General features: G+C 35.6%; 1 protein-coding gene across 1 annotated transcript in view; it reads left to right on the top strand.

Annotated features, from left to right (window-relative positions):
- The first annotated feature begins 400 nt into the window (after positions 1–400).
- Positions 401–24,931, top strand: part of LOC111047798 (cell division cycle 5-like protein) — a 35,560-nt gene continuing 11,029 nt past the window's right edge. Inside the window, exons 1-7 of the mRNA XM_022333644.2 lie at positions 401–753; positions 2,076–2,341; positions 2,825–2,955; positions 8,588–8,703; positions 11,569–11,781; positions 14,185–14,319; positions 21,256–21,432. Coding sequence (XP_022189336.1) covers positions 709–753; positions 2,076–2,341; positions 2,825–2,955; positions 8,588–8,703; positions 11,569–11,781; positions 14,185–14,319; positions 21,256–21,432 — 1,083 coding nt within the window. The 5' untranslated portion in view covers positions 401–708. The remainder of the gene's footprint in view (positions 754–2,075; positions 2,342–2,824; positions 2,956–8,587; positions 8,704–11,568; positions 11,782–14,184; positions 14,320–21,255; positions 21,433–24,931) is intronic.

Here is a 24,931-nt window from a genome sequence, read left to right as displayed (position 1 = left end):
ATTTGATTTTCAAAATTTGATGAAATCTTAGACCAGTTATAGAATAGACACGCTAGGAAGTCTAGACTCTGAAGCCAAAATCTACTGCCATATCACCATATCGTGACGTCAGCATCGGATGAAAAACTTTTCTGCAGAGTTTGTTTACATTGTTTTCCATCGCTGATTGTGTCTATTTCAAATGGAAGTGGATTATTATCTATGAAAATTGGAAACACCCGCTGAAATAGAAATCAATGTGGACAAACTCTACATAAGTTTCCTATCCGATGCTGACGTCACGATATGGTGATGTGACAGTAGATGTTGGCTTCATCGACTTTCAGTATATATACAATGGGCCGTGTCTATTCTATAAGGATGAAAATAATAATGATGTTTTCTTCTGAGCTTCTGGCCAGAAATTTTTAATTTATTGGATGCTCATGGCTTGGTTTGTTTGCATTTTATAGGCTAAGGCTAGTTATTATTGTGCTTCACAAAATTAAACTATATTTTTTGAATTTGTGAGTTTGAAATTTTGTTTAAAGTGGAATAAGGATATTTTTGTAATATTTTTTATTTCTTGTAAATTATTACTTTATTGATTGTATCTATTCATAATAGATTACTGAAAACAAGAGTTGTGTCTCAGAAAAGGTTCCTTTTTTCTCTGAGGTGTCTACAAGGCATTTCTTTTTGAAGAAAAGTTTAATTTAACACTACAAAATGCCACGAATAATGATAAAAGGTGGTGTTTGGAGAAACACAGAGGTAAGGTCAACTTGAATAATTATGTTACATTTTAATTTTTGTTCAAAAATTTCAGAATTCTTTATGATAATCTAGGCTAGTTGCCTAATACATTTCAACTTGTTTTGTACTAGTTTATTTCTAGGCTATCCTTTTTTGATAATAGAAGAAATACTTTGACTTTTGTCAGCTTTACAAGAAAAAGCATGCCCGTAAAAATGCATTTATAACGATTTTCATACTCATAACCTCATTGTTTGGGCTAAGGGCTCCATTACATAAACATAAATATTGATGAATTCAGTAATAATATTTTTTGTTGCATAGATATAAAAATCAAATATCCACACACAAGTTTAATAAATATTCAAACTTTTGATTAAAATTGGTCAAATATTTACGGTTCACAACTAGGAAGAAGTAGAAGAAGAAGAAAAAGCTATATGACTGTGTGTAATGTGGCCCAAACATCTCACACAAACTGCTACATTATTAGCTATAATCTTATTGCAGCCCAAGTTAAGGTTCAACGGTTGTTAAACATCTCTTACTTTTTATTAAAACATTCAACTCATTAAAAAAATGCCAATATTTTTATTTCAGTCATTTTCATACTCGATATTTCTATAGATAGCCTCAGTCGTCGATGAACTTGTTGAGGTAAAAGCCCTGTTTTCTAACAAATTTTAACTTAAGTGTGAAAAATGGATTGAAAATTTTTTATGTCTTTTAAGTTAGAGCAGAATCAATGAAGCTATAAATAAAATATTCCGGATATAATGGCAATTGCACTCACGACCAATACGAATCAAATCAAATGTTTTTATTGTCGTTCACAGTTATACATGTACCGTATTGACAATGTCATGAAAACGGAGCATACGACTACGAATTAAAGAGAGTATTGCGCTACGCTGAATAACCCTACTATTATAATTATGTATCAGTTAATTTCTTATCCATGAACTCCAGTAAAGTTGGTTGAATGAATAGCCAATTTACATGGTAAATCAGCCAAAAGTGAAAAATGAGCTCACAAGACACTGATTGAAATAGAATGTTAATCAGATGATGATAGAAAAATCAGTCAGAAGTGTACCTAATTTAATTAAATTTAATTCTTCAATCCATGACCAGACTATTCTAGATAGATTTCATCATAGAAAAATTAAAAACACTAATTACACTTAATCAAGATGTCAAATAGGTGGAAAAAATTCGTGATCTCCTCGCCCAATGAGTAGAGTGGCTGAGTGGGAGGCTAAATCTACTAAATCTAGTGAGCAATTAGTGAACGTCTAGTATCATTGAGTATTAATTTGTGGCGTTTTTCAATTTTTCAGGATGAAATCCTCAAAGCAGCGGTGATGAAATATGGCAAAAACCAGTGGTCTCGTATAGCATCGCTGCTACACAGAAAGTCAGCCAAACAGTGCAAGGCTCGTTGGTTTGAGTGGCTGGATCCCAGCATTAAGAAAACAGAATGGAGCCGCGAAGAAGACGAAAAACTGTTGCATTTGGCGAAGCTGATGCCCACTCAGTGGCGCACTATTGCGCCCATCATTGGTCGCACTGCCGCTCAGTGTCTCGAACGATACGAGTATCTACTGTAAGTAACTGAAACAAAACTTGGTTTATTACTGCAATAATATTCCTATCAGATAATTGAAAAAAATATGTTGATCAGTATAGAGTAGTGCAACAGTAATCTTTTTCTCGTGGCTGAACCATCATTCAAAGAATTTCAATTCTCCATATTGTAAACTAGAATGCATCAGTAATAAAAAAAAATTGAATTGACTTGAATAAGTCGTTCAGTCATGTCAGAGGCCTTGAAATTGATCAGGTGCGACCTGTTTTTTCAAACTAGACTTGTTACTCGATGTATTAATTTATTTTCTTCAAATTTTAATGTTAACTGATGCTATTCAGGCTAACTAATGTTGTTATCAACTAAAGCTATTTTTTCAATCAATGCTAAGAAGTGGATCTTGATGTAGTTGCATGTTATAGCATTCACTTCTTGTGAATGCTACTTTTAAGTTTTTCTTCTACTATACTTTAATCATTGAATGGAAAAATTATGTTGCAGAGATCAAGCACAAAAGAGAGAAGAGGGAGAAGATGCTGCAGACGATCCAAGAAAGTTGAAGCCTGGAGAAATAGACCCAAACCCCGAAACAAAACCAGCCCGACCTGATCCAAAAGACATGGACGAAGATGGTTCGTTTGAATTTTCTTTCATTTTGAATAATGGACCACAGTATGTAATTTGCAAACTGATCTTCATTTGATGGTTATCACAACTATAGTAGGCCTATATAAATAATATAATTAAAAATATATATTCTTATCGAATTCAATCTTATAAATAATACAGGGTGTTTTTTAGAGGTATAGAACTGTTGGTATTACTGTTCAAGATGACGACCGATTTAACAGTTGTTAAGATATTCATTCTCAGTTATTCATTCTCACACCTGAACAATACTTGCAAATAGTGAAACTTTATTTCGAAACTAATGGTACTTTGCGAAATACATATTGCGCCCTACATTCATTTTATTGTCGTCAAAATCATCCAACAGAGCAGTTGATTTGATTAACCATGGAACGTTTTCACACCAGGTTCACTCTTATTGATAACTTGCATCCCCAGAGACGCGTACGGTGCGTACAGAAGAAGCTATTGTTACTGTAGAGCGTAGAATTGAGGATGACCCGAATGAGTCCATCCGCCATCGAGAACAGGAATCGGATATGTGTCCATTCGCTTTATGGAAGATAGATTAATAACATTTTCACTCCTGAATTGAACAACCATGATGTTCAGTAGCTGTGGTATCAACAATACGGTGCAACATGTGACACAGCTCGTGCCACAATCGATTTATTGTGAGACACGTTTGGTGACCGTTTAACTTCACTTTTTGGACATGTGAATTGGCCTCCAAGATCTTGTGATTCAACATCGCTAGACCACTTTCTGCTGGGCTATGTAGTCATTCCTCTATGCGGATAAGCCACAAAGCCTTGACCATTTGGAAGACAACATTCACCGTGTTATTGCCGAAATGCGGACACAAATGTTAGGAAAATTTCTAAGAAAATTGGACGTCCAGGTTGGACTACATCCGAGCCAGCCGTGGCGGTCATATGCCATAAATCATATCCAAAATGTAATGCCATAAGATAATCTTTCGATTTAGTTGAAATCTGATAATTTCGTCAGTTTGAAATCTATGTTACATATAAGTCCTAGCTATAGTTGGTACACAAATAAAATTCAAAATAAATCAACGAGCTGTTGTCAAACTCCTGCAAATAATAGAGAGATAAGCTCAGCAAATATTCATTCAAATTTTTACCAAATATTTTTATGTCTTCAATTAACTTTAAATTGCCTGGTAAATTGATAAAAAAATGTTATCCATTTAAAATTGTTTTTTCTCAATAAGATTCAATCTATGTCTCTCAGTAATTAGGCCATAACGGGTATTATAGCTGTGAGTCTGATTTCTCAATTCTACATTGGAGTGCTTCTTGAAAAACATGATCACATCGAATACATATTGACCATAAATTGTTAAAATCCCAAGTTAAAAGAACAGTGATCTTACTGAGTCGCTTTTTCTGGTTAAACATTATTCTAATTGCCCGCTTCTGCTGTTCAAGGAGTTTATCCAAATTTCTTTCACCCGTACAGCTCGTACTACCATATATGCACAGGTCATATGCTAAATGTGCATGTATTACAGCATAGTATACTGACTTTGGTGTTTGGATACAACACACGTTGGACATTTGTCTCAGAGCATAAAGACTAGGAGATATCTTTTTCATGGCAAACATGACTACTCCATTAGAGATTGCTATCCAATAACAGACCCAAGAATTTTTTACTATTTTTAGTTTCTAAAATTTTACCATTAATAGCTACATTTGGACACACTGACTGGCTCCTACTCTGTCTTGTTCAAATTGTCCACATCCTCAACTGAGAATATTATATTTGAATCATCCGCATAGACAATTTGAAGCTTGATCGTGGACCACGCCAGGCATACCTGTGATGTAGCACAGGAATAGCATTGGACCCAATATGGAGCCTTGAGGAACCCCATGCTTTAAAAATCTCAGTTCAAAGCGATAAAGATGTATATAAATATAGTTTTTGGGACTCTTTTAAATACTCAAATTCAACAAATTTTTGCCTGCCTTCCAAGTAGGACGAAAACCAAGATTTATTTATTTATTTTTTTTTATATACATATAAAGGCTCACAGACAGTACCATGAAGAGCCTCTTTTACACAATCTACAGATAACCATACAACATAATAAAGGAAACTTAGAAGATGAAAAAATTATGGAAAGAACAATATAAGAGAATAAAATGAAGATTGCTCCCTACCATGTCACAAGAGTGTGTTTTGGATCTCATCATCATCCACGGCTCTACAATCCAAAACGGATCTTGGCCTCCTCCAGCAATCGCCTCCATTCTACTCTGTCCATGGCAGCTCGTCTCCAATTTCTTACACCAAGCCTCCTTGCATCTTCAGTGACTGAGTCCATCCATCTCAGTCTTGGTCGACCAGGGCGTCTTCTTCCTTCCATGTTGTAATTCATGATTCTTTTAGCCGGATATGAGTCATCAGCTCTTTCAACATGGCCTGCCCACCTGAGTCTCCCTACTCTGATAATAGCCAGTGCATTGGTGTGGCCGTACATATCATACAGATCCCTATTCTTTCTTCTGTGCCACACTCCATCAATTTGCACACCACCAAAAATTCGGCGTAGAATCTTTCGTTCGAAAATGTTGATCATATTCTCATCCAGTCTTGTTAGGGTCCATGCCTCACTGGCATAGGTCAGCACAGGCAGAATCAGTGTGCGGTAGATTCTTATCTTTGTCTCTCGGCTCAAATTCCTTGATCTGCAGTGTTTGGCTAAACCGAAGTATGTCCTATTTGCAAGTAGGATTCTTCGCCTGATCTCATGTGCTGTTTCATTTTTTGAGTTTACTGAAGACCCAAGGTAGACGAACTCATCAACCACCTCCAAACCACAATTAGCTATCAGGTCAGACTGTGCAGCATTTAATCTATGAGCATTGGACCTTGATGAGACCATAATCTTTGTTTTCTGCTTGTTTATAATCAGTCCCATACTATTTGCTGCCCCTCTCATGCTATTATATGCCTCCACCATATAGGGGACTGATCTGACTGCAATGTCAATGTCATCAGCGTAAGCCAGTAATTGAATTGTCTTATTGAGCAGGATTCCTCTAGTGTCAATTTTGGAGTCTCGTATCACTTTCTCCAATGCCACATTGAAAAGCAGACATGCTAAAGCATCACCCTGCCTAAGACCATTGTAAGACTGAAATGGATCCGATAGAAGATTCTGTACTCTTACCTGGCATTGGACTGCACTCATTTAAGTATAGTCATTTTAACAAGCCTTATAAGTTTATGAGGTATTTCAAGCTCATACATGGCATCATACAGTTTCTTCCTTTTTACACTGTCATATGCAGCCTTAAAATCCACAAACATATGGAAAGAGTTGACATTGTACTCTAACATCTTCTCCAATATGGAGCCTTGAGGAACCCCATGCTTTAAAAATCTCAGTTCAAAGCTATAAAGATGTATATAAATATGTTTTTGGGACTCTTTTAAATACTCAAATTCAACAAATTTTTGCTTGCCTTCCAAGTAGGACGAAAACCAAGATTTATTTATTTATTTTTTGATATACATATAAAGGCTCACAGACAGTACCATGAAGAGCCTCTTTTACACAATCTATAGATAACCATACAACATAATAAAGGAAACTTAGAAGATGAAAAAATTATGGAAAGAACAATATAAGAGAATAAAATGAAGATTGCTCCCTACCATGTCACAAAAGTGTGTTTTGGATCTATCATCCTTAATATGATCCATTCGCCAATAAATACTTTAACAAAACTACCATCAGCCGTGCAGCTCGAATACGAGGAAGAGAAGGAAAATGATGAAATGAGTATGCCTCCCGAATTACCAGCAAAAATTAAAAATGATAGCGGAAAACGTTTCGAGGTATGGTCTCTTGAAAAAGTTTCCAGAGAGGACTATGATTCATTTTTAAATGTGTGCAACGAACTTAACATCACTATCGATAGAATAGACTTCAAGCAAAATATGAAAGACAACAACACGGAAATGTTTGGAAAAATTCACACTCTAAAGCACAGTGTGAATAAACTGGCTAGTGAGGTAGCAAAAAGCGATGTTGTCTACAATAAGCCGATCTCATTTGCTGAAGCCGTGCAACTGCCAAAGAAGAGGACCGCACCTTCTTCATCGAGTGCCGCCCCCACTGCCGCAGCCAAGGAGTCTCTGCCCCAGACCAAGAAGCTGTCGCCCAAGGAGAATGTGATCATCCTGAAGCCAGCAAAAATTAATGAAACGGAAAAGGAGCAAAGCGGGAAAATTCGAGAAAAAATCAAGAAGAACATCACCCGCGAGCAAAATTTGAACATTAAAAAAGCCATTGTTGTGGTGGTGGTGTGCTGCTAGTGCTTCATCCAAGGGCCAATAAAGAAAAAGTTTTGGGTGATCAAGTCCTGCAACATCCAAACATCAAGGTAAGTGAGCCAAAATCCAAATTGCCGAGAATAATTGCTTTAGAGTGTTGGTTGATGCGCAAGCAAGAGAAACAGAAGATGCACTGTACAGAGATGCAAATGCTTAGGTGGGCTGGAGCTGTGACCCTGATGGACAAGGTCATGGAATGAATATATCCGTGACACATTCAAGGTTGCACCAATACAGGAGAAGATGTGCGAGAGTCGACTTGGATGGTTTGGCCATGTGATGCGCAGAGACGATGACCACATGACTAAAAGGGTGATAATTAGCACTGCTGAGGGTAAAAGAGGCCAAGGTCGCCCCCTACGACTTGGGCGAGCACAATATGTGAAGATATGAAGACGATGGGCGTAAACCTGGAAATGACAAAAGACAGAGAAGAAAGGCGCAAATTGATTCGGACAGCCGACCCCAAATGAAATGGGAAAAGGCTAGGATGATGATCAATCAATCAAATTTCATTTATTCAAGTACTGCATATAAAAGACGAGCTTTGCAACATTGAAAAGTCACAATCAATAATAAACACAGAAAATATAATAAGGCAAGGAGGAGACGTCAAAGAAACAACACTGGCTCCAGGAGCACCCCGTGGAAGAAATCGTTCAATTTAAAGGACATTTTTATTTTGTAATAACTCTATGGTATTTAATTTTCTTCCCTCAAGACAGATACACATTCATCCACTGTGTATGACGCTCTTTTCAACAGAACTTCCCTCATCCTTCCGGTCATCTTTGAAAAGTTGGAAAAATCTTTGAAATATGGGGAAGTCTTAGTCTATAATTTTTATTGCGCAATAGTGTGGGCATTTCTCCAGAAGGGTTAGTCTATGTGCCGGGTAACCGAGGATCGAGCCACTCACTACTCCTAGTATTGTAGGAATGATCAAGTGCAACGGTTGAGAATGCCCTCCAATTTTCACTAACGTACGTGATGATCTCCAGATGATGATGATGATGATAATAGGGTATCTAATATATCATTAATATTCAACCGTATCTAAATGAAAATTATTTGTATTGTTTCTTCTTGAAACCTATCCTATCGCAGCCAAATACAGAACACAATAAAAGTAGGTGAATATAATTATAATATTTAATAGAAGCGTGCTAAGCTATCACTTCCCCACAAGAAATTTTGTTTAATTTAAAAGTATTATTCGTTATTTGTTAAGTAGGTTAACAAGTTAAATTGAAATTTCAGAACTGGAAATGCTGTCTGAAGCGCGAGCGCGTCTTGCCAACACACAGGGAAAAAAAGCAAAGAGGAAAGCTCGCGAAAAACAATTGGAAGAAGCTAGACGGTTGGCAGCTCTACAGGTAAAGTTCTTTAATTGGTATATTTCAATAGTTATTTGTATATCTAGAGTGAAAAATACCACTTTTTCTCCCTGAGGGTAAAAGTTTAAAGCCCGAGGCGAAGCCGAGGTCAACAATTTCCCTGAGGAGAAAAAGTATTTTTCACTCGTGGTGTACACAACATTTTTCCTCCATCTACATTTTTACTTTCCTTGCCCTATTGCTATAGGTAAGGAAAGTATTGCTTTCCAAAAAACTTAAGGTACCCTAATTTCAAGTTTTCCATACGTTTCAAGGTCCCCTGAGTCCAAAAACATGATTTTTGGGTGTTGGTCTGTGTGCGTGTATGTATGTATGTATGTGTGTATGTCTGTGAACACGATTACTCCATTCCTAATAAACCGATTGACTTGAAATTTTAAACTTAAGGTCCTTATACCATGAGAATCCGACCATAAGAAATTCAATAAAATTCAATTCAAGATGGCGGAAAAAATGGCGGATAATTACTAAAAAAACCATGTTTATCACGGTTTTCTCGAAAACGGCTCTCACGATTTTCTTCAAATTTATACCATGGATAGCTATTTATAAGCCCTATCAACTGTCATGAGTCTCATTTCTGGGAAAATTACAGGAGCTCCGTAATATTATTGAGAAAAATGGCAGATAATTACTAAAAACCATGTTTTTCAAGGTTTTCTCGAAAACTGCTCTAACGATTCTTTTCAAATTCATACCCTGTATAGTTATTTATCAGCTCTATCAACTGACATGAGTCTCCTTCCTGGGAAACTAATGGGGGGTCCACCCCATCTTTGAGAAATGGACTTTGTAACCTCCCTCTCGTGCTTGAGGTGGGTAGGTAGAGCAGTTTATAAAAATAACACATAGTCGAGATATTTTATCTGTAGAACAGCTGTTTTGACGACTTTTAAAAAATCATCTAATTTCACAATTTACACAAAGGAAAAAGTACTCTGAAAACAATTGTATATACACATAAACAGTAGTCTGATCGTAGTTTCAAATATGTTGCTGCCAATCGTCATTATGTTATTCCCCTAAATTATTCTCGTTTAAGAATGAGGCTTACAGTTCAATGAGCAAGGAAAGTTGTGTGAGTGTACCACACCAGATTTTGTTTTATAGAAACTGCAAATCAAATAATTTTAATAACTCACGTTATTGGTGACAATGTTTTCTTTTACAACATAACCTAAAATCTAAAACCTAAAAACCGGTCGTCTGATTGGCACTGCTTATTGCGCTATCTATCGGCAAAAGTTGTAACAATTTGATAGCTGGGCGGCTATCAAAAATGGCTGACTCCAATTCGCGCGTTTCAGATTTGAATTGCAGATGAAAAATATTTGTTGGCTGGTATTTTGAATAGAATAAAATATTTTAAAATATGTATAAATTTTTATCGTCTACTAATATTAAGTATGTAATATCATACAAACATATATTTCATGAGTTGATCAAATTTCTGGTTGAGGTATTGAATTCAGTTGACTCAATGACAGACACCTCTATTATGCTTCCTCATCTGAGCTTAGACCTTCTAACATATTTCAAATGTAAGTTATTAAAATAAAGATGCTTCCCATGTTATTTGAATGGAGTTACTTTTACGCTCTATAGGGAGTTTTTCTGATTTTCCTCCCGAGATCGAAAAAGTGACACCTTAGTATTATGTTCCAGGGAGTAAAGTAAGCACTTTAGACAGTAGGTGGAGGAAAAATTATATTTCGTTATTGAAACAGACATTCTGAATTTTTTTCAAAGCTAAAAGAGAATAAAGAGAAAAGCCTATGGTTTCAAGTTCTCAACATAATTTTCATCATTTTTTGTTGATGTTTTCGTTCACATAGATGAACAGTGATTTATTTCTAGAAATATGGTATCAGAACGTGGCGGGAGATGAGACTCACTATCTTCCATGAGGTGATTCAACCTCATTCATATTTAGAGAAGAATAGGATCCAAAACATTGTCTGTCTCATGAAAAATCAAATCTGTTCTGAAATATATGAAATAGTAAAGAAATGTCAAAATGCACTTCTATAATCTATTCTGGGAGAGACATAGAGACTTATCAATTATCGAGTGACGATATATCATAGTCTTGGAGCAGCAAGACCTATTCACAGTACTACTTCACATTTTTTTATAGAATGAGAGTAGCTAATGAATTCTGAACTGAATAATCACAGTATGTGATTCAGTTTAGATGAAACATAGAAAAATCAGTTGGTCAAATATATAAGAATATGTTATTTATGTTATGTTCATCTTATTTATATTTTATTCAAATTATCAATTTGACAGGAAACTTCTTGTATACGTTTGGTGTTAAGATTATGTTTTAAAATATGGTATTTATTTTCTTTTATTTCAAGGCTGGAATATGATGTTTTTTCGAGCTATTCTTTTGTTTTAATGTATTCATTTAGTTCCCCAAACAAGTAGTTATCATCCTGAATGATAATGTAATACCTATCTGTGATATCATTTTATATCTAGATATCATTTTTAATGTTAAATAAACTTATGGGACAGTAAAATAATAAACAATAAGTTTTAAAATAAAAATAAAAAATCAATCAAAATAAAAAATTGTTGTGATCTGGTGTTTACCAGCAATTAACAGTTGATATGAGTCCTAACTTTTGTAAGCACACAAGTGCAACCTCCTTATGTAAGGTTGTCTCACCTTTAATAATAAATATTATAATACACCAAAGATTGAAATAAACTGCTTTGTTATAACCTAGAAGGCATAACGAAATGAACTATTTGGCTTTCTAATAGAATACGTTGTATGAAGAATTGAATATGGATTTCCATTTTTCTGAATATGTTTGTTTTAAATTGTTGCAGAAACGTCGTGAGTTGAGAGCGGCCGGCATCGAGTTAGCTCCCCGGCAGAAGAAGAAACGCGGCGTCGACTACAACGCAGAGATTCCGTTCGAGAAACGACCGATGGCCGGCTTCTATGACACCTCCACCGAAGAGGTCGACCCGCTGGCTCCCGACTTTGGCCGACTGAGGCAGCAGCATCTGGATGGCGAGCTGAGGAGCGAAAAAGAGGAGGTTAGTACCGTTAAGAGAGCGACAACTATAAGAAAGTTGTGTTGTGTATTTTGAGGACCAGGCTGAATGCGATAGTAGCTATTCATGAGTTAAGAGCGTGAAACGCGACTTCATTGCTTGAGCAGAACAGTTAAGCAGAAAATTTTGCGAAAGCAATAAAGAAGTTTTACGCTCGAATTACTTACAACTTACTCTGCAACTGCAGAATGAAACTACAAAACAATAAATACAGTACCGTAATACATAATGCTGTCGCCATTGTTGAGACTATGAATCTTAGCCATCATGGAACTTGAACGACTATAACTCATATTGCTAGAACCAGTAATCAATCCGTTGGTTATCGACGAAAAATTATAATCTGTTAATTTTAGTTAGTAAAAAGATGAAACGAGCATAAAGTAAATGTAATGCGCATGCGAAGCTAGTAATTTTGTAATGAATCTGTAATCTGTTCCAGTTAATGTGATGTGAAAGTTTCTCTTTAAAGTCTCGAAATATTTTCACAACCAATTTTTTTTTATATTGGGCAACTATCAAGAATTTTATTGGCCATAGAACAACATAACAAAATGTAAACAATAGGCTTTGTCAATAATATGTAAAATATCACAAGGTAAGCTATATCAAACAATCAAATTTACACATACACATTAAAATATTCCAGGTACTCATTTACAGAATAGAAGGCTTCAGACTTGAGCCATTTATCAACAGCAATACAAAACGTTTTCAATGGTAACTGCTTAACATTATCTGGTAGAAGATTAAACATGCGAATTTGTAGATACTTATGACTTTTCAGAGTTTTAGTCAATGTAACTGTAGGTCTAGTTATATCATCCTTATGTCTAGTGTAATGTGAATGTACAGAGATATTTGTATTAAAATTGGACAGATTTTTCTTAACAGAGATTAAATTATAATAGATATACAAACAAGGCAAGGTCGTAATTTCATGTTCAACAAAAATTCCTCTACAAGATTCATTGTATTTCATACCAAATATTACTCTTAAGTGCTTTCTTTTGCCATATAAACGCTTTTTTTTAAGAAGATGAGTTGCCCCACAGTTTTACTCCATAAATCAAGTGTGAATGGAAGAGACCAAAGTATATCATTTTAATTACATGTAGGTTTACACAATATTTCAGTCTTCTTAAGAGAAATGTTAATCTAGAAAGCTTTTTATATAAATTCACTAGGTGATACTCCCAGGTGAGTTTACTATCTAAATACATTCCTAGTAACTTAACAGGCTTGAAAGAATCATCATTCAAATTCAGATTACCAGTCCTTACATTGTTGAGAGAAAATATTATTTGCTCTGTTTTGCTCTCTTTCACCTTGAGTAAGTTGGCATTGAACCACACCTTAGACTCATCCATAGCCATTCCAAGCGTATCCTGAATAGTTTTTCTATCAACATCCCTATGTACCAGGGTAGTATCATCTGCATATAATATTGAAAAGACAGAAACATTTTTACTAAAATCATTAACAAAAACTATAAACAGAAAAGGGCCAAGGACTGATCCTTGAGGAACCCCCACAGTCACATCAAGGAAATTTGAGTTTGTGCCATTCAAGCAAACTATTTGTTTCCTATTGTTCCAATAACTCTTGATTAGCTTGAGCTCCTTATCTACAATACCATATTTTTCAAGTTTTTTGCAAAGTATAGAGTGAGAGACACAATCGAACGCCTTACTCAAGTCCAATAGCAGAGATCCAACTGGTTGCTTAAGTTCAAAACCATTCAAAATATATTCAATAATGAATGAAAAAGACTAAGAAATTGTCAAAAAATCACTGATTTATTGATAATTAGAAAGACCGGTTTCGGTTATTACACCATTGTCAATCTCTGATAAACTAAAACTCAAGAGAATCTCGGAATACCAGGTATTGATAATGGTGTAGCAACTAAAACGCAATTCAATGAAATATCATATCGGTTGAATTGAAAATTGTACTAAAAATGTAGAAAATTATTATAGTTCATTCATTTTGAGAACTCAAAGTCCACAAAGCTTTGAGAATCTTGAGAAACAACTCAAAATGAGTTTATTTTCAAATTTTCGAATTTGTTTCAGTTTATTTCATCTTCGATCATAAGGATTCATCAGTGGCTAGAAAAAATAATAAAATGACAGATGAGTCCAATATATGAAATTGTTCTGAGTTGATAGTTTAATTCAAAACTGATAATTAATCCAACATTTCTGGGATTCCAAGTAGAGAAATGTTGATATTTCATCGTAAAATAACCAAATATCGAACAAAATGAAAATTATATTCAGATCTTAGATGGGAATATGTGTTTTTATCCATAGCTGAGTCTCTATTCACATTTATTCATGTCTGCTTTCTTCTGATGTTTGGATGAAATCATGTTTTCAGCGAGAAAGAAGAAAGGACAAACAGAAGCTGAAGCAACGGAAGGAGAACGATGTCCCAATGGCGATGTTGCAAAATCAAGAGCCTGCCAAGAAGAGGAGTAAACTTGTTTTGCCTGAACCACAAATATCAGATACGGTATGTTTATGTTTATGATTTTGAAAGGATGGATTCAAAGATCCGAAGGTTCAAAGAACCTCACACGTCAACCGAAGCTTATTGTGTGTCCAAAGTATGTTAGTTAGGCAAACCAATTAATGTGCCCTTTACAAGGTCCAGGAGTTTTTTCCCTATACTAACATCCCATTCCTCACCTAAGAGCCCTTCTTCTAGCCCCAGGTCTTTCGCATTCCAGTATTATATGCTTGGCAGTCTCTCCAGACCTCACACCTCTCACACCTCTGACTTTCATTTCTGAGTCCAATAGTGTGGAGATGATTCCTGAAGTGGCCGTGTTCAGTTATCAGGGCAATCAACTGCTTGACCTAACCTCTACCCAGACTCACCAGCCAGCTGGTGAAACAAGTGCTTGCGTCTGCCAGCAGTCTTTTGCCAAGTGCTTGACCAGGGTGACCTTGCCATTGCTGGTGATGTAAGTCCATGAACCATTTACTTATTGTATGGAAGGCAGTTGTTTTGTTTATGCCACCACTTGGCTCTGGACCAAAGAATGGCATACTGGAACCCCGCTTAGCAAGCTCATCTGCACGCTCATTACCTCCTATGCCTACATGGCCAGGTACCCAACCAAGATGCACATAGTTGCGTGTTGCAAGCCTGCTGTGTTTTGTAGCACTCCCACACCAATTTAGACTTGATTTCATTGGAGTCAAGAGCAATTTTGAGGTTGACGTTCATGACATCAGCAACAATGTTAGTGAACTTTCCCTGTACCGTGAGGACTATGTCGTCAGCATAGCCCTGGACAAAGACACCTTTACTGGTGAGTTCACGAAAGAGACCATCAACCACAAGGTTTCACAGAAGAGCTTAAAGTACACCTCCCTGTGGACAACCTTTTGCAGGTTCGATCACTAGTGATGTAAAATTCCCGGGAATTTAAGATCGAGGAAATATTCCCAGGGAATTTAAAGGAAATATTCCAAAAAATCATAAATTCCCGGGAATTTATGGGAACTTGAGGAAATTTATGATTTCTTTCATAAGAAATGACCGGAAAAGACGTTTTTGTTGCACAAGTTCTCAATCACCTGTTATACAACAGATTTATGTAAGAAATATAAGGATGAATAACTTATAAATTGTAGTAAGTTCAAAGAAAACAGTAATTTCATAAACAGTTCGAAAACAGAAAGGAGAAATGAGCACTCAATAAATCATTCAATTGCACCACTATTATCATGCTACTTTCATGTCTTACAAGTTGAATAAGATCTTTTTACTTACTAATAAATGCCTGTAAATCAGGTAAACAAAGTCAACAAAGTATTGAGTGTAATTTAACTGTTATTTCATGATTTTATTCAATTTTTCCGCACAAAAATAATTGACTCCCTAAATGAAGATTAGAGTAGAATATAAATCCAAAAATTAAAAATTATTAAATACAGCAAAATAGGCTAAACTAAAACAAGGAGTATACTCGAGTTTAATTCAATATTAAAAAGAGAATAATTCCACAGCTCACAACCTTTCAAGAGTCATTGAGGCTCACTTGTAATAAGATACTAGTCCGGGCAACGATGACGAATACTCGAAAAGATATAGAGGGTAAAGTTTGGAACCCAATTTTTGACCTCGCAGTCCTTCCAAGGATAGTGAGGGGGTAACGTATAAAAAGTCCTCACTCCTACCACACTCAACACTAAAACTGCTATAAAAATTGATGGAAAGCATAAAATGATGAAATAATACAATAAATTGAAGAGAATTGAATGCTCTACAGCTCGCTGTCTTTTAAATACGGTACTCGTATAGTCCAGTCAATGAAAGATTATAGAAGGAAAATTTTGGGACCCAATTTTTGACCCCATAACTCTTTTTTTAAGGATAGTAAGGGAGTAATCATATTAAAAGTCCTCACTCCTACCCCCTGTGTGAAAAAAATTACATTTTCGCCACACTGCACAGGCCCTACGTAGATCTGAAAGACATTGTTCGCAGACGACTCTCGTCTGACGTCAGAACAGGTTTCTTTTCGGCCTAGGCCGGAAAGAGTACCCTTTCCAGCCGCTAACATGGAACTAAGAAAGGTGATCAAAAAACAGCTGATCAAAAAACTTTTCATTATTTGTGTTCATTATTCAATAATTAAAACATTTATAATAATATCATCTTATTGTCATTTGAAAGAATAAAAAAGTATAAACTCAACCTCCCACATAATTGAACATCATCTTTTAGGTTATTTAGACAAATCAGAATAAAATGTAAAAATACTTCGACAATTTCCTGATATTCAGATTACCTCAGATTTGCTAGAGCTATCACCTTCCACTTCTGCTTTCGGAAGTTCTTAGTAAACAACTATTCTCATATACAGGGTGATTCATAATTATGATAAAATAATTTAATACGTGATAGTAGAGGTAAAAATAAGAAAAAAAGTTCCTATAAACATATATCCATAGACGCTTCATTAGCGAGCTATACAGGGTGAAAGATTTCGCCCGGAATTCAGTACCTCTGGTGAAATACACCGATGCTGAATTGTTTGGGGACTAGTTTTTGAAAAACTTATGCTGGATTCATATGGAAAAATATCTGAAAAATTGAATAAAACTAGTCTGGAAGCTGTAGTGTGAGTAGTTTTTGAGAAAAAAGTTGAAATATGCAAAAAATGAATAGTGGCAAAAAACCTTGAACTTGGACATACTCGGTTAGGAAAGTTCTCTTGATAACGTCTTGCTTCAGTACTATTACAGTAGTGTCCCATTCCATACATTAAATGCATGTCAGCTAATTCGGAGTATGAATAATGTCTTAAATTACCTGCCATTTTTTTAAAAAAACACTTAACACAAAAGCAAAGTGAAATGGTTATGAATAACTGGTCAATGGGTTAAACAAAAAACACAGCGCGGCTACAGTAGGCCTAACTTACAGTTTTTTTTTGTTCAACAGTGAGCTAAAATATATCTGAAAATAATTTTCAGCTGATAATTTCTTTTAAATATTTTTTTATTTGAAACAAAATAAATCAGCTGTTTTGGAACAGCTGTTCTTAAAATCAATGTTCTATTTGCAATCAGCTACAACTTATGAGTTATTAGTTCTCTCCTCATAAAACAGCAAATTTTGTGGTGTAATGCACTACATAAGAATACATTTTATCCAACTTTTATTTAAATTTAGTTTACTCAGCTTACATCATTCTTTTCAGAATTAAATTCTCTACAATTTTTATTGCGAATAATTATTTGTTTAATGGTCATTAAAGAAAGTTATTGGGCATCAAACGTAGAAGTCTGTGTTTTTCTACTTAGATTTTTGCATATTTCAACTTTTTTCTCAAAAACTACTCACACTACAGAGTCCAGACTAGTTTTATTCAATTTTTCAGATATTTTTCCATATGAATCCAGCATAAGTTTTTCAAAAACTAGTCCCCAAACAATTCAGCATCGGTGTATTTCACCAGAGGTACTGAATTCCGGGCGAAATCTTTCACCCTGTATAGCTCGCTAATGAAGCGTCTATGGATATATGTTTATAGGAACTTTTTTCTTATTTTTACCTCTACTATCACGTATTAAATTATTTTACCATAATTATGAATCACCCTGTATATATTGTTTATTTTTGTGTGGCGAAAAATAGAGTTCGCACCACGGGCAAAAATGTTTTTTCGGCCCTCAATCTTTTCTAGCCGGAAAAATCTTTCAACCGTTTTCGAGCCGGAAAAATCTCATTTTCTGCTCTAGGTGCAAAATATACTATTTTTCGATGCATTGTTGTTGAGTAATATGCCCTGAAAGTGCAAAAAGTTGGAAGAATAACGGTCTTTTCAAAGATTTTACACTTTTTAAAAGTGAATATCTCAAAAACTAAAGAAGATATCACAAAACTCTACTGTTCAAAACTTGTAGGAAATTTATCTAGCTTCATTTTCACTCAGTTAGCCATGTCACTGAAATGCATTGTTTCCCAGTTACATGCGTGTCAGCCAGAAATGAAAAAATGCAACTACTAAACTACCCTCATCCCTTAAGCTCAAGGATTAGGGATGAGGATTTTTATATGTTCACCTTCTAACCAGTTCAAACAAAGCTGCGAAGTCAAATATTGTGTTCCAAACATTCCCTCCCAATTTCCCTGATAATTGATCTATTGTTGTTGAACTTAAGATTTCACACTCAACACTATAACGGCTGCAACAATCGTTGGGAGATGCATAAAATAATGAGACCATAGATGAAATTGAAGAGAATATAATGCTGTATGAGCACGGATTTTTTCAATGACTCGTTAAAAAGTTATTAGGCCAAAAAGATGAAAAATCGGAGCCGGAAAGGTTTTTCTTAGAAATGTGATACTTTAGAGAGATCATACCTAGAAAACTATGAGAGATATGGAAAATGTTGGAAATGAAACTTGTAGGATAATTTGTGAGCTTTAATATTATGATTGAGTTCGACGAAAATTTTCGAAAGGTGCATATTGTTCGAGATATATGCAAAAAACAAAATATGGCACTTCCAAACCACCCCCCACCACCTTAGCACAGGGGCTAGGAGTGAGGACTTTTGATATGTTTACCCCCCTTACTACCCTTAAAAGAGCTACGGGGTCAAAAATTGTCTTCCAAAATTTTCCCTCTATAATCTTTCATTGACTGGACTATACGAGTATTTAAAAGACAGTGAGTGAGTGAGCAAAATCAGGCTCAAAGAATGATGAATTATTGATTTTATCAAAATGTGGCAGAGCTTGATCAATATCAAATAAAATGATGATTTATTGATTATATTGATGTAAAATATGAGTGGGATTGATCAATTTCAATCATTTTTAGAACAATTTTATAAATTCCCTTAAGTTCCCATAAATTCCCTTAAATTCCCAAAATTTCTTGGCCTCGGAAATATTCCCGGAAATATTGCTAAATCATAAGTTCCTTCCCGCTGGGAATATTCCCTATCCACATCACTATCGATCACCATTGATTTACCTTGAAGATCGGCCCTGATCCGCCTGGAGCAGAGCATGGTCTCAATCCACCTACATATGGCAGGCTCAAGACCACGCCCCCGCACTGCCCGGACCATGCCCTTGTAAGTAAAATTGTCAAATGTACCCTGAATGTCCATGAAGGCACATAGAACAATCTTCTTGGCAGCAAGGCTGTCCTCCACCCTGCTCACAAGCTGATGCAGGGCTGTTTCACAGGACTTCCCAGGCTGATAAGCATGCTGATTCTTGTAGAGGGGAGTACCTGAAAGCACTCCCTTCCTCAGGTATCTTTCCAGCATCTTCAAGAGAAACTATGTGAGACTGATGGGACGTGATGATTTTGCAGTTGAGTAGTCTTTTCTTCCTCTCTTTGGAATGAAGACCACTCTACTGAGGCACCAGGCTTGAGGGATATAACCATAAGCCAGACTCTTGCTCTAAAGAGTTCACACAAGAGGACTAATAGAGCTTCTGGTCCTTGCTGCAGCATAGCTGGTATTATGCCATCCCCATCCCCCCCCCTCAGGAGATTTGCAGAGGCCAAACTTGGAGATGGACCATTTAACTTTGGAGAGATTGCATTCTGAAGATCAGTAGCAATCTGATCAATGTCTGCAAAGCAGGTGACCCTCCTGCCTAATGACCCAAGTTGAGACAGGAGGTCAGACTTATAGAGTGATCAATCTGTTTTCCTCGGATCCCGGTAGCAGGAAGAGCCTTAACTTTGCATGTTGAAACAGACATACTTGTGATCGATCAGACAAAGAGGCCTCATGACTTACGTGCCAGTTGTCAATGACCCTTAGGAGTCCTTCTGAGCAGAATGTAATGTCAATAACCTCACTCCGGTTTCGTGTAACGAACGTCGGACGGTTTCCAACATTACAGACATAAAGATTCTTGGATATGAGAAACTGAAGAAGAGCCTCATCTTGTGACTTAGGCAGTCCATACCCCTTCTCACAAGTATGCAGGTTCTGACATTTTTGAGAGAGTTACAGTAGATCAACCTACCTTTGGTATCACCCATGCCTGCAACCCTTCCACGAACTGATGAATGTGAAAATTATTTACTGTTTTCTGAAAATTCAAATTCAATGTAGTTAGATTTACTTGAAACTGTCAGCTTTAGTTACATAACACACTACCTCCGTTATCACAGTTTTAGTTACCAATAATAGCTGAAAAACGCAAGACTAAGCTGACTACAAAGTTGATCAGCAATATGTCATTTGAGAATATAAACAGCTATCAAAGCCTAAGTGTAGCCCTACCTGTGTTGACTTGTGCTAGCGTCACCATAATGTACTATGGCTTTGGTAGTGTATAACATCAATGCTCCGATTGTAGTGTACAGTATATAGTGTATAGCATCGATTCAATCAGAGCTAACAGTTACAGGCGAATCACATAAATCAAGTACGATCTAAATAATTCATAGTTCAATAATAATTTATTGACTTCATAATATCATTCATACTGATGTGATTTCACTCATAAACTTATTAAATGGGATAAATCAATCACTATTTTCTGAAATTTCAAATGATATAGATAATTATAATTATAATGATACAGATATAATTAAAATGATAATTATAATGATATAGATATACTATAATTATTATACTACTCATTTTGTAATGATATTATTACTGTTTTCTATTTTCTGTTACTTCGAATTCAATAGATTGTGTGCTTATCTCACTATTTATATTTCAACTTATTTATCGTGTACAAACACAAATAAATTTTGTCAACCACTACGTAATTTCCAACAATAAAACACAAGATAGGTTAGGCGATGGAAACTGGTTCTGCTATGTTATAGAAATTGATAAAATAGTGGTTGATAACATTTCTTTGTGTTTATTAATTGTGGACGAATATCGCATCATTCTCAATATGGATATAACAAATTTAATCTGAATTGTTTGTCAGGAATTGCAACAAGTAGTGAAATTGGGCCGGGCTAGTGAAGCGGCGAGAGGTGCAGTGACCGAAAGCGGGACTCCGTCAGCGTCTGACGCGCTGCTCGCAGACTACTCGGTGACCCCGGCCGTCAACGCGGCTCGAACCCCGCGCACTCCTGCCGCCGTCACTGATCGCGTACTGCAGGTTAGTATCCAATAAATGAACATCGTACTCACTATTCAAGTTATTTATTCGAAACAGAAAATTAGTACATGATTTAATTATTTTCAAACTAACTTATGTAAAAATGGAAGTATTCTATAAATAATTCAAATCAATTCAATTGGCACTTGAAAATCGCATCAAATCTAATGCAATCATTTTAAACTTATTATTTTGCAATAACAGTATTATATAGTAATATTGTATGTAAAAATTATTTTGACTCAAAAATTGCTTTGTTTTCATCTTTCTTTTTTCTTCTTAATTAACTTTTTTCTGTTTTCTCAATTCAGTTTTGTTTTAATTCATAATAATAATAATACAGTCGAACCTCTGTATAACGAAGTCGATTTCCCGAGAAAAAATTCGCTGCAGAGAGGTATTCGTTATTGAGAGGTTCTGTCAAGAAAACTGCCATGGATCTTATAATATCGTATCACGGCGGTAAATGAATGAATATGGTACATAGAACATATCATCGCGAACGTCGGTGGGGTACCTATTAGGCCAATATTAATATGGAAATTTGAAAATTCTTGCAGTTTAGAATAAAAAAGCATGTTTTTCGAATATTTATAGAATGTAATAAGTAAGTAAACTCACCAATTCATTTTCAGAAAGCTTGATTTGTACTATTAGTAGAGTTTAATCAAAGTACATACTCTGAAGCAATATTTCTCAACTCTTTACACTACTATTAGATGGAACGCAAAATACGGTTATTTTGTCAATAACTTCACTATAAATACTATAATAACTCAACTTTCCTATTTTTTTAATGTTTTATATTTGAAAAAGTGAGTAATTTTCGGCTGAATTTTGCATTTGAATAAAAAAATCATGTCAACCAACATAAATCAGGCTCGACTCACATCTATTCAAACAGTTAGACATGTCTTGAAAATAACCGTATGCTTCCTATACACACTACACTTTGTATGTTGAAGTCAAGAGAAAACTTTGTTGTTGAGAGGTCCGAAATACGTTAAATAGAGGTAAATAAGCAGCCAAAACTCAAAAATGTCATGGGACCAGGTAAAAATTCGTTGTGTAGAGGATTTTGTTAGGTGGAGGTTTGTTATAGAGAGGTTCGACTGTAATTCAACCAAACTACATTATTTGTACTTGAGGTAAATATGGTTTGTTTTGGCGTTAAGCTGTATTTCTATTTTCATGCAATGTATTCCCAATAAATGAATAAAATTATTATTGAAGAAGATCATGATCATCATATCACCTCTAGACTATTTATTCTAAATCAGGGATTAAAACATTTTTCACTTCAGATACTGTTGCACAGTATCGCGTGTGCTCTTGAACAGTGCAAACGTACGTAGTGTAGTGTAGAAGTAGAAGTAGTGAGTCAGCAGTTGATTGTTCACGGTAGTAAGTGGAACAAAACATTGCATCGAATTTCGGTTGAAATCCGCCGTCTTTATGCAAGTGAAGTGACCTACTTTCGCGCGGCCTTCTAGTATCGTCTGCGTTAGCATTTTCGCGGTCGTGAAAGCCGAATACGAGGGCTTTCCGTGAAGTATGTTCGCGAAATAGAATAATGTCAACATCAATTGGAAAATTGTTAAATCTTCCAAGTTCTCTTGTACCCGAGTTTGAAGAGCAGGAAAACGAGGAAGATAAAAACGAGATCATGGAACCCACCAACACAACAGAGATCCAGTGTTTCCCGGATCCCTACATAAAATCGAATAAGCTTCAATCTGCAGCCGAGAGGGCGCTCTTCATCGCCTGGAAAGGGTAGGATGAGAAGAGGAAGCAATTAGAGAAAAGTAACGCAGAACTACTGCGGAAGATTGAAAACTTGGAATTACGATTTCGGAAAATCTAAGAGAACATCGATATTCAACAGTCAAGCAGTCCAGTTCGTCCAGTTCAAGCAATAACAGAAGCAGTCGAGAACTACTTGACAAACTAAGAGGAATTGGCAAAAGAGACAGAGTGGATCAGGGTTCGCAACAAACGTGTTGCGAAGAAGAGGAAGCTGAATAACACATTGTCTCCTGAACCAAAAGAAGAACCGGCTCGCAGTTTTCGTCAGGTAAATAAAATTGTTGCAGTTGAAAAGTCCAATGCTGATTCAGAGAATAAAAAGAAAAAGGAAATGCTACCGCCTCCTATCATAGTGGATGGTATAAAGAGTTTGGATACTCTCCTAAAGAGCTTGAAAAAAGTATCAGCAGCTGAAAAATTTAGGATCAAGCTCTTGAGTAGTGAGACTTTTAAAGTGAATGCAGTTGACTCAGAAACATACCGTAACATCACAAAAGAACTGATTAATGAAAGCTATAAGTGGCATTCATATGAAAACAAGCAATTAAGAACAATAATAGTGATGTTTAAAAAAAACTACATCACTCTTGTAGCACAGACTCAATAATGGATGATTTGAAGGCAAGAGGATTCCAAGTAGTAGAGGTAGTGAATAAGCTGAATTGAAAAACCAATGAACCATTAGAAATGTTTATTGTTTCATTTAGTTCAGAGGAGAATATCAAGAAAGTATTTGAACTTGATACCATCCTGGGTTTCAAAGTACAAGTACGAGCATTGAAAAAACTAATCTTATATCACAATGCAAGCGTTGCCAGTCCTACAATCACACGCAATCCTACTGCAATAAGGAAGCCAGATGTGTGAAGTGTGTGGGCAAACATCAAACGAAAGATTGCCCAAAGCCTAGGGAAGCTCTGCCAAAGTGCATTCATTGTTGAGAAGGACACCCAGCGAGCTACCGTGGATGTACTGTGACAATTGAGTTACAGAAGATCTGAAACTCGAGTAGGATAACCACTAAAAATTAACCGAGAAATAATATAATAAATTCTCAAGCTCAAAATTTTATTAATTCCCAAGCTCAAAAACCAAGTAAGAAGAGAGCGACCTTCGCCGAGATCGTCTCCAAAGAAAATAGCCAACAAATAAAGAAAGATGAAGGAGTGGAAGGCACCTAACAAATCCTACAGCTCATCTTAAGTTAACTTGATAACCAACAGGAATAAATTTCATTCCTTCAATCTCGCTTCGAGAAATCAGAGAATACTAGATAACAGAAATCAAGATGATCCATTCACTGAAAATAATGGAGTGAAATGCAAACGGACTCTTACAACGACATATTGCATATGTCCTATCTCAGAGACACATTTTACTAAGCAGTGTTAGATAAAATTCAAAGGTAATGGAGAAGTTAAAATATAAACTGATAAAATACAATTAACAGGCGTATCTGTTTTCATAATTTTGTTTGCATTATAAATTTTTACTAATTTTATTATAAAAAACTTTAATCCCATATCAGTGAATGAAGTTTGTAAATAGTAATTATAACACGCAATAAGCAACTAATTACTTATACCCCAACACATATAATTTATAGTGGGGTGTATATTTATTTATTCATTGAAATTATAATTTATTCATTGTTGAAACATTGATTTATGTAGTTACATTACAATACTATATT

Source organism: Nilaparvata lugens, chromosome 2, assembly GCF_014356525.2.
Source record: "Nilaparvata lugens isolate BPH chromosome 2, ASM1435652v1, whole genome shotgun sequence".
NCBI classification, from domain to species: Eukaryota; Metazoa; Arthropoda; class Insecta; order Hemiptera; family Delphacidae; genus Nilaparvata; species Nilaparvata lugens.
This window is presented reverse-complemented; position numbering and strand designations above follow the sequence as displayed.